Below are 11,153 nucleotides of genomic sequence, written 5' to 3' on the forward strand. Positions count from 1 at the left end.
GGGGGCAGGGTGGGCAAAGTCAGGAGGGCCAGCACCAGGGCACCCCCCCCCCAGGCATCAGAGGTGTCCACCTCTCCCTGGAGAGAAGGGGAGGAGTCTCTGTCATGAGGTGGGTTAAGTCTACAACCAGGTAGAAGGATCATCAAGTGAACTGAACATGCCTCCACTGCCTACCCTTTGCTGGCTGCCAGTCCTCCTAGGAGCTCTGGATGATAGAAGCCTAATGGGAGGTGTGTGTGAGTCGGGGGCAGGGGGACACAGGTCAGACAATGAGAACTGGGCAATGACCTGGAGAGGGCAGTTATGGGATGGAGTGAGGGGTCAGCTAACAGACTTAAAGATCAGGACTTGAGTTGGCATCCTTGGGGGTATAGGGCCTTTGGGGAACCAGGGGCCACCCACCTTTCCACGCCAACATGGATGTGGCCACCATGGAAAGTGTGGAGGAAGCCTTGGACCAGTGTGGCCCACTGCAGGGCAAAGGAGGCTAGAAGGAAGGTGAAACCCACGCTGCTGAAGCCATATCGCTGCAGGAAGACCATGAGGAACCCAAAGCCCACGAACACCATGGCATGCACATCCTGGAAGCCTATGAGGAGGAGAGGGTATGGGGGTGGCATGATGAGGCCTGCTCCAACTAGTCACAGCTTCCAACTAACAGATACCCTGCCAGTGCCTGGCTCCTCCAGCCAGGGCTGCCCTGAAGCAGCTTCTGCCTGTAAAAATTCCCCAGGCATGTGGGGCTCCCACCCACCTTGAGCAGGCTAAACTGAACATCTCTCCAAACTCCTTTAAAAATCACTTTTAAACCATCTATTTTAATTTTATATGTATGAGTGTTTTCCTGAATGTATGTATGTGCATCACATTTGTGCCCTGGTGCCCTTGGAAGCCAGAAGAGGGTGTTGGATTCCACGGAACTGGAATTACAGATGGTTATGACACCTGGGTGCTGGGAACCAAACAAGTAAGCACTCTTAACCACTGAATCGTCTCTCCTGCCCCCTATACTTTGAATTTTTTGTTATATACCAATTACTTGCTTTGTTTAGACAGGATTGCACTGTCTAGTTGGCCTCAAACTACTCTCTAGCTTGTGCCTTAGCACGCCCCCCATCCTACCCCTTCAGCCTCCCTCTTGACCTCCTTAGTGAGTACTGGGATCACAGGCATGCTGACTACACCTGGTCAGAATTTCTAGAATCTTTTAGGGTATCAGTGGATTTTTTGATAGGAAGACTTTGGGCCTTTTCTGTTTGCTTTCTGTTCTGAACCACTGTCCTAGTTTGTTTCTTCATTGCTGTGACAAAATACTCTGACCCATGCCAGCTGGGGGGAGGAAAGGGTTTATTTGGCTTACATCTCCTAGGTCACAGATCATCAGGGAGCTCAAGGAAGGAACTCAGGGCAGGAACCGGAGGAATGCTGCTTGCTGGCTTGCTCTCCTGGCCCCTGCTCAGCTTGCTTTCTTATGCAACACAGGCCCATCTGCCCAGGGCTGGCACCACCCACAGTGGGCTGGGCCCTCCCACATCACACAACAATCAAGAAGATGCCCTACAGACATGGCCACAAGCCAGTTCAATGGAGGCAATTCCCCAATTGAGGCTCCCTCAACCCAGGTGTGTCAAGTTGACACTAAAGCTATCCAGCACAGCCACTCTGCCCAAAAACCAGTACAAATAATACACAGTAATACTGAAAATAAACACAAGTGAGCTGTTGAATAATTAGTTGTATAGAATCAGCATTCAGGAGTTGGGAGGTGGCTTAGTGGACAAAAGCACTAGCCACACAAGCAAGCCTAATGATTCCAGAACTCACATAAAAAGTCAGATACAGTAGTCTGTGTCTGTAGTCCCAGCTTTCCTACAGTGAGATGGGAGGCAGAGACAGGAAAATTTCCCAACAGTTTATAGGCCAGCAGCCCAGTGGCAGAAACAAGAGAGACCCAGCCTCATACAAAGTGGAAGACAGAAACCTACAACTGAAAATTGTCCTCTGACCTTACATGTATATACATACATACATACATACATACATATATACATACACATTTTTTTAAAAGACTCAGCATTGTGCCAGGTATGGTTATGCACTCAGGAGACAGAAGCAGGTGGGTCTTTGTGAGATCGAGGCCAATCTGGTCCACAAGTTGTGGGGAGACCCTGTCTCAAAAAAAAAAGAATCAGCATTGAACCAGGCTTGAGCTTCTATTCTAGCACTTACAGGATTGCTGCAAGTTCAAAGCTAGGCTACAGAATAAGATCCCGTCTCAAAAAAACAAAACATAAACCAGAAAAAAAGCCAGTGGGCTGGAGAATGGCTCAGCAGTTAAGAGCACTTGCTGCTCTTGCAGAGAACCTGAGTTCAGTTCCCAGCAACCACATGGCAGCTAAAACTGTCCAGAACTCCAGTTCCAGGAGTTCTGATGCCCTCTTCTGGTCTTTGAGGACATTGCACAAATGTGATGTACTTAATATGCATGCATACAAACACTCATACACATAAAATAAAAATAAATAAATCAAAAGTAAAGTTTTTAGGCCTTTAATCCTAGCACCCAGGAGGCAGAGACAGGCAGATCTCTGTGAGATCCAGGCCAGCCTGGTCTACATAGTGAGTTCCAGGCCACCTGGGGCTACAGGGACACCCTGTCTCAAAAGGCATACATCATCACACCTAGCTAAAAAAAAATTTGGTTTTTTATTTTGTTTTTTTGAGACAAGGTCTCCTTATAGCCCCAGCTGGCCTGGAATTCACTATGTAGACTAGGCTGACCTTGAACTCAGAGATCCACCTGCCTCTGACTCCCAAGTGCTGGGATTAAAGCTGTGTGAAACCATGCCTGGCTTAAAAACAAATTTAAAAATAAAAAATAAGCATGCACAAAAGCCCCCCTGACAAAAGTCCTTGCTGTAAATGTCTGGTCAGGTTAAGTCCCACTTCTTTTCATACTCCACATGAGAAACATACTCCAAATGAGAAACATGTTTCCCACATGTATGTGACAGAGGTGCTAAGCACCTGTAGATGAGGCTCCTGAGTTCAGCTGCCACCTAGGAAGTCAATTTCTGCTCTCAGAGATGAAGCCAGACAGGAGAATCAGCCCATACATACAGTGTTCCCCACTCCAATGAACAAGTAGGACTTTCTAGTATTGGCCTTTTTTCTTGGCTGCATGGAAGCTTGGAGCTAAAGTCTCAAGTGTCACAAGTGTAGGCTTCTACAAGACAGATTCCTTACTTCAGACAGTATGCTTTGTTTCTCTGTGTTTCTTTCCTTATGTAGGTTAAATATCTCTAATCCCCAAACTGGACACCCAAAATGCTCCAAAATGAGAAACTTTCAAGCACAAAGTGATGCCACAAGTGGAAAATTCCACACCCATGCACGGCCGCATCTAAGAGGCTGTTATCAAAACACAGGTAAAGTAAACATGCTACATGAAACTGCCTTCAGGTTGCTTGCATACGGTGTGTATGAATCATACATAGATTTCTTGCTTAGACTCTCCTCAAGGTATTTCATTATGTATACATAAATAGTCCCCAAACAAAAACACTTCTAGGCCAAAGAACTTCCATAAAGAATATTCACCTTATATATATTTTATAAAAATTGACCTTGAATTTATTTTTTTAATATTTTATTATTTTTATTTTACATATATGAGTGTATTGCCTGCATGTATGTAAGTGCATACATGTCGTGCACTGCCTATGGAGGTCATAAGTGGCTGTTGGATCCCCTGGAACTAGAGTTATAGATGGTTGTTAGCCACCATGTGGGTGCTAGGATTCAAACCTGGGTCTTAACTGCTGAGACATTTTTCTAGCCCTAACTTTGAATTTCTTATAGAAAGAGCAGATTCTTTTTTAAAAAATTTATTTATTAATTTCATTTCCTGTGTATTGCCTGCATGTGTGTAAGTACACCAGTGCTATGCAATGCCCACAAAGATCAGAAGTGGGCTTCCCCTGGAACTGAAGTCACAGACGGTTGTTATCTGCCATGTGGGTGCTGGGAATCCAAAATGGGCCCTCTGCAAGAACAGCTGAGTCATCTCTCCAGCCCCGAAAGAACAGATTCTAAAGTCAGGGTTTTTTGCTTGTTTGTTTGATTTGAAGAAGCACAGCAAGCTAGAGGGCTGCCATTGAACTTTGGGATACAGACAAGAGCTCTGAGAGAAGTGACCACTTGTGTTGCTTTGGAGTCTTCTGTGTAAGAAGGAAAGGAGTTTTGAGCAGAGATGCACTTGTCCCTACAATTTTGGCTCTGCAGCTACAGCAGCTTCAGAGGCTGTGGTCTAGGAGGCATCTGTCCTCCATCCTCAGTGCACCCAGTTCTTCCAGAGTCACCTAGATCATACAACCAGCAGAAACAGAGGGCCACACTCAGCACTCAGCTGAAGCACAAACTCTTTGAGACTCTCTGCCTGTCTTCTTTTCTCCTTGTTCATTGAAAAGGAGCCCTGTCTGTACTTGTCCAAGAACAGCAAGATAAGAAAGGGGACTGGGTAGCTGGCCTCCAAGACCTTTCATGCAGGAACTTTTCCAAACTGCTCTGAACTTGTTTTAAATGCCACTGTTTGCATTGAAAACTCAATCCCAGCTAGACAGGGTGGTGCATGCCTGTAATCCTGCCACTCAGGAGATTGAAGCAGGAGGAGCAGAAGTTTAAGGTCAGCCAGCCTTGGCTACATAATGAGTTTGAAGTCAGCTTGGGCTACATCGAAACTGTGTCTTAAAAAACAAAACAAAACAAATAAAGGCTATTAGGGCCACCCACTGCCTTCCTTCGCTCCCTTGCCAGCCAACTGTCTCCTGACAGGGTGAGACTATAAGACAAGCAAGGCAGCAGTTAAAGCTATACCTTCAGCATCGGATGCAGCTGACCTTGTGACCTTGAACAAGCCACTTAGCCCCTCTGAGCTTCAGTGCCCTTCTCTGGAAATGATGTACATAAAGCATGAAGAGGCAGGGAGAAATATCCACCTTCCCAGACATCCTTCCACCCCAGCTTCTAGAAGACAGGCTGAATCCTCCCAAAGCAGATCACAGTCCCAACCTTTGCCTCACCCAAGCCCCCAAGCTGATCCTGCTTGCTGTGATGAATCCCCAGCATGAGTCAGGCCTCTCCAGAGTCTGAAGGGCACCTTCCTCCTTTTTTCTTAGAACCCTTTCTCAGGCTGCTCTGTGGTTCTTTTCTCTTATCGCCCATCATTCCCCTTGTGGAATACAAACTTTTAGCCAGGCACAATGGTGCAAACCTGTAATCCAGCATTTGGGAGACTGAGGCAGGAAAATGGTAAGTTTGAGGCCAGCCTGAGCTATGTAGTGAGACTCTGCCTAAAAGATAAGTCAAGGCCAGGCAATAGCCTTGCAGTGTGCTAGGAAGCCTCTAGATGGGGAATCAAAGAGGCCTGGTTCTAGTCTCGTACTTTTTGTAACTTGTGTGATCTTGAGCAGGTCAGTGGCCTTTCTGGCTCTCGCCCCACATCTGAGAGGTGAACCAGATGAACTCTGAGGGCCCCTACTGCACAGATAACAGACAACCCCCTTAGAGTAGCCATGCTGGGGCCTTGGCCAGTCTCATTCTCAACAGGAGCCACAGAATCCTTTCATCTCCTGAATCAAAGGGTGGTGGTTGTCCCTCCCTCTGGCCTTGACCCTTTCCTCTGAACAGAGGGATAGGTGAGGGCCCGGCTCATCAAAGCCCCAGGCTTTAGGAACCTCATACCTCTCTCCTACCCAGCCTGTCCTCACAACTGGGTCAAAGTCCACAGAGATGGACACCCGGGCAGAGAGAGGCAAGAATTCTACTATGGTCCCTCTTTTGCCCTCTGGCGGGGGGCGGGGGGGCGAGGAGAACCCAGCACTGTAGCAGCAACAAAGGGTTGGAGGCCCTAGCTGAAACTGTTCCTGGCCGTAGTCAGGTCAGACTGGGAACCAAAGCTTGCCTCCCTTACTTCTCTTACATTCTCTCCCAATTCCCTGTCTCTCTGGACAGATAATGGTCCAACAGTCTGTGGCCAGCTTTTAGCCTCTGGCTTTGATCCCAGCTTCCATGGCCTATCTTTGCCAGCCAGAGCTGTGGAGAGGGAGAGCTATACCCCATTCTGTACTAGTTGGCTGGGAGTCTTGTGCTTCCTACCCCACTCCAAGTCTTCCCACCCCTCTATAGCCTCAGTGTTGTGAACTTTATCTTGGGGACAGTCTGCCACCAGCTCTGTTGCAGAAAGTCAGATAGTAACAGTGTAGCTGCTTTATAGGGGTCTCTTGCACCCAAGGCCTTGTTTGAATGTTCCAGTGGCCTGGAACTCACTATGTAGACCAGGCTGTCCTCAGTCTTACAGAGATCCACCTGCCTCTACCTCTCAAGTACTGGGATTAAAGGCATACATCACCATGTCCATCAACTATTTTTTATTTCTTATGTGTATGACTGTTTTGCCTGAATGTATGTAAGTGCATCCATGTTGTGCAAATCCCATAGAGGCCAGAGAGGGTATCAAATCCCCTGTAACTGGAGTTACAGACAGTTGTTTGCTGCCATGTGGGTGCTAGGAGCCGAACCTTGGTCCTCTGAAAGACCAGCCAGTGCTCTTAACTGTTGAGCCATCTCTCCAGCCCCATCCTTTTTGGTTTTGGGGTTTTGTTTTGTTTTGTTTTGTTTTTTGTTTTTTGTTTTTGAGACAGGGCCTAATGTAGCCTAGGCTGGTCTCAAACTCACTATGCAGCCTTGAACTCCTGATCCTCCTGCCTCTACCCCTGAGTGTTGAGATTACAGGAGCCATCACACCCAGTTCTGAGGCATTTCTTCCCTGCTGCTCAGATGGGGAAACTAAGGTTTAGAAAAGATTAGCTTGGAAAGTATGGTATTCTTGGTCCCAGGTGCCCAGCCCCTCAGTTACAAGGCCAGCGCTTCCATTACAAACGTGAGGGAGATGCTCAGTCCCCACTTGGGGGTTTACTCCCCCTGCTGAACCTTGTAAGAAAGAAAGTGACCTTTGATCAAGGAGTTTAGAGTGCCTAAGCCAAACTTCTCCCTCTGCAACCCATCATGACAGTGACATGCAGCCACTCTAGACTCTGTGAGACCTGTTAATGCCCTGTCAAGCCTCTTCTCAGGTTGGCCTTGAGCCCCATGAGCTGGTAAGATGTCTCACTTTCTCTCTGATGCTTGGCTGGCCAGCTTTGGGGTTCTGGAGAGTAATACCTGGACCGAAACTCTTCTTGGAGGATTGTATACGTGGGAGTTCACGCCTAGCCTCACCATCACCTCCTCTAGCACCCTACACCTGTGGAGTTCAGCAGAATTCTTTCTTGTGATCAAGCTGGACCCCTACACAAGGCAATCTGTGTCAATAATGGCTAACAACACCCATTTAGGCTAAATGGGAAGTGTGGCTAGGAAGTGGCTAACACTGGTTCAAACCCCAGCTTCCTTATTTCTGACTGTGTGACCCTGAATGAACCACTTAACTTCTCTGAGCCTCAGACTGAGATAAGGTAACGTGTCATTCTTAGCACAGTGCCTAGTACATGGCAGACACTAGAAACAGGGACTATTTTAAAGCCGAGGCCCTCGTCTCGGTGGGATGGGTGGTGCACACCGCAGATTCCCCCTTCAAGCTCCCCTTCCAACACACCTGGGGCTTCCCACGCCCTCACCCGCACTCACTTGGGTAGCGAAAGTAAAACTCATTGTCCGCATTACTGTGGTTGCCCCAGTGCCATAGGGCGGCGTCGGTTTCGCGGTTGTAGCGAACGAAGACCGCAAAGAGGAGGGCCGTGGCGCCCTGGAAAAGCAGGCACAGCAGCGGTAGGGCCAGGCGCTGGCCTGCGGCGCGGCGGGGAGGCCGGGCCATGGCCTCCGCAGAGTCCGGCTGGGGCTGCTCGCCAGGCTGACACTCCCGGCGCCCGCAGGTGTAGCTGGCGAAGCCCCGCCCACCCGGGCCGCCGCCCCCTGCTTGAGGCTGGCAAGAACTGGACCCGTAGGTCCTGCCTCCCATGGTCCAGCTGCCCCTGGTATTGCTCTTGTTGGGGAAGGTCCTTGGAAGTGATCTTGAAAGGCAAGGTGCCCAGTGATGTGTGATGTTGCCAGGCTGGGGCAGAATTGCAGGACCGGCAGGGGGAGGAAAAAGGGGATCCGCCCCCTCATACTTGGTGTTATGAGTGTCGTCCATGAAACCAGAATCCCTTAGAGGCCATACCTGGTGTCTTCAGGGTACCACAAGCGATGGAAGGGTTAAACGGCTATTTAACCTTTTCCCTGCTGAAAAACACAGATGGAGACTACAGATAAAACACTTGTTTTACAGCCTTGGATGACTAACCAGACCCGACTGAGCCTCAACAGTAGTCCCTTGCAGCCCCACCCGTACAGCACCCTAATCCGCAATCTACCAGTATGGTTGTGAGAGGGCCAGCCTCTCCTGGGGACAGAAGTCCCCGGAAAGTCCACCCTTGTCCTGCCAAACTGCTTCCACTGGAGCCTGGCTGGCAGGAGGGATTGGTCTCAAACTGAGCACTTCCTCCATAGAGATGAAGGGGTGGCTCTACTTCCAGAAACCACTGTCCAGGGTGGACACATATGCTTAGGAGGAAATTTCATTACCCCTGGGTGAAGGTGTGACCTGCAGAAGCGGAGGTTGTGGGGCTGAGGAGGGCTGCAGAGCCCACGGAGTCACAGTGCTATTTTGTACTGGGTGCTGGGCCACTGAAGGGCAGGGATGGTACAGAGATGGCTTGCTGACCCTCTGCCCTTGTCCAGTTCACTCACTTTCTCTTCTTCCTTTTTTCTCTCCCCTCAGGGTCTCGAGCCTCCAGCCTCAGGTGGACTCAGGGGGACACCTAGATTCTAGGTATCCAGTTTCTTGTACTAAGGATCCATCGAGGCACATGAGCAGCAAGGGGTCTGCCTCTGGTGACATGGCTCCCAGCTAGTGCTTCTGGATCCCGTCTAGAAATCCTTCACTCCTTGGTTATCAGGAAGGTGGCTTTCAGGTCTCTGGGGCTAGGGAGATGTCTGGTATATAGCCTCTAGAAAAGATTCAACATCTGTGAGGACACCCCTGCCCTCCACTGCTTGGGATCAGAGAGTTCGCTTGAGTTGTCCCAGCTGGTCAAGCTGTGGGAAGGAAGGGACTTCCAAGCCTAGAACCAAAGAAGGAGTAGAGCTGGGTGGGCCTTCCCAGCATCAGGGGCCTGCCTTCTCTATCTTATGTATGCTTCCCTTCATCTCAAATTCTTCTGGAGCCTGACTTTCCCTTTTTCTCTTGCTCATTCATTTATTCAATAAATACTCATTTAGTGCCAACCCTGGGCTGGGTCCTAGGACTATAACTATAGGCTCTAGTCTAAGGATATAACAGGGTTGGGTCCTAGAGACCTGTCTGGCAGATGTTAGCCCATCAACTGCTGGATTAGGGGAGATCTACAGAGGTTTCCCCTGGAAGGGCAGGAGAGCTGGGCCAGCATATGATCAGCACATGAGACTTGGGAAACAGGCTTTTGCTAGCTGTAAGGTGTGACTTTCATATTTTAACAATATGTGATGGGTACCAGCTGGCATCCTCTTTAGTCCAACAGAGAACCAGCCCTGAGTGTTGTCCCAAAGGCTTCTCTGCCAGGCTCCTTTTAAGAGGACCCCTCTGACCCTTCACCCACCAAGCACTATGAGAGACTGAGTCCTGGCTTGCTTTCCAATCACCAGCTAATGCCAGGCCCTTGGTCTTCCTTCCTGCCTCCTACGGTCCTGTGGAATGGTGTTTTACCCCTCACTCCTTCCAAACTGCAGGCCTCTGGGGGACCTCTGACTATATCGCCAGCTCCCATTCTGTCTGGTCTGATGTCTGCCCAATCTTTGACTTTCCATCTCCAACTTCCAGTCATGACTAGCCAAACATCTGAAGGCCATGGGGAACTGCTATCTGCTGCTTGCTGTGGCCCAGCCTGGACAGGTTATACCTGGGGATCAAGTGTTTGAGGTTACTGAGTAACTCAAGGTTGCTCAAGTCTACTCTCTACCAGAATTGCCTCCTTTCTACTCCCTGCTGTCTTGGCTCAGGAATCCCAGAAACCACAGTCTCCTTTAGACTCATTGAACTATCTCCAGCGTGTTTTGGAAGCAAAGAAGGAAATGAGCACAGCTGCTGTCACACAGGGACCCTTTTCCCCTCAGACTGTTTTGTTCTTTTTTTTTTTTTGTCTGAGACAGGGTCTCAACACCAGCTGCCCTGGAACTCACTATGTAGACTAGGCTGGCCTGGAACTCTCAGAGATCCACTTGCCTCTGCCTCGCAACATGTGATTAAAGACATGTGCCAAACAGAAAGACTTTTTTCATTCATTTCTTCATTTAGTACCTTTTTCCACGTTTTATTCATTTCTTCATTCTTTCCATTCATTCATTCATTCTTCATTTAATACACTCCCCTTGCATTGCTGCTGTGTGCCAGGTGCTGTGTGGGTCATGTCTTCCACACTCGTTATAATTAAACATGCTGTGCTGTGTTTCTAGGGCCAAAGGCTGAACAAGATATACACTAAGTTTCTGAGTTACTGCAGTGGCACTGTTGCAATGATTGATGGCCCAGCAGTTAAGAGCACTTATTGCTCTTGCAGAGAACCCAGGTTCAGTTCCCAGCACCCACATGGTGGCTCACAACCACCTGTAACTCCAGTTCCAGGGGCTTCAGTGCCTTCTTTTGGCCTCCACAGGCTCCTGCATGCACATGGTATACATATACTCACACAGACTCACACACATACCATTAAAGGGGGGAGCACAGACACCCACATAGAGAAGGGAGAGAACTAGCTCCCACAAGTTTTCCTCTGAGCCCCACACATACACCATGGCACATGCATATGTGTGCACATACATGCACAATAAATAAATAAAAATAAAAAAATAATTTTAAATAATTTAAATAATAAATAATAATTTTTAAATTATTTTTAAAAATAATTTTTGGCAGTTTTTTTGTGACAGAAATTTCCCTGTAGCCCCAGCTAGCCTGGAACTCCTTATGTAGACCAGGCTGGCCTCAATCTCACAGAAATCCACCTGCTTCTACCTCCTAAGTACTGGAATTAAAGGTATGCACCACCACACCTGGTTTGTGAATGCCAACACCTGGAGGC

The 11,153-nt window shown here is 48.6% G+C and overlaps 1 protein-coding gene across 1 annotated transcript in view; it reads right to left on the reverse strand.

Moving 5' to 3' along the window:
- The window catches only part of Rhbg (Rh family B glycoprotein), a 13,550-nt gene extending 5,642 nt beyond the window's left edge, over nt 1-7,908 (reverse strand). Inside the window, exons 1-2 of the mRNA XM_008853580.2 lie at nt 7,687-7,908; nt 403-589 (exon numbers count right to left, since the gene is read on the reverse strand). Of these exons, the coding sequence (XP_008851802.1) occupies nt 403-589; nt 7,687-7,873 (374 nt within the window). The 5' untranslated portion in view covers nt 7,874-7,908. The remainder of the gene's footprint in view (nt 1-402; nt 590-7,686) is intronic.
- Between the last annotated feature and the right edge of the window lie 3,245 nt (nt 7,909-11,153).

This window comes from Nannospalax galili, unplaced genomic scaffold (genome assembly GCF_000622305.1).
Source record: "Nannospalax galili isolate Female #2095 unplaced genomic scaffold, S.galili_v1.0 scaffold591, whole genome shotgun sequence".
NCBI classification, from domain to species: Eukaryota; Metazoa; Chordata; class Mammalia; order Rodentia; family Spalacidae; genus Nannospalax; species Nannospalax galili.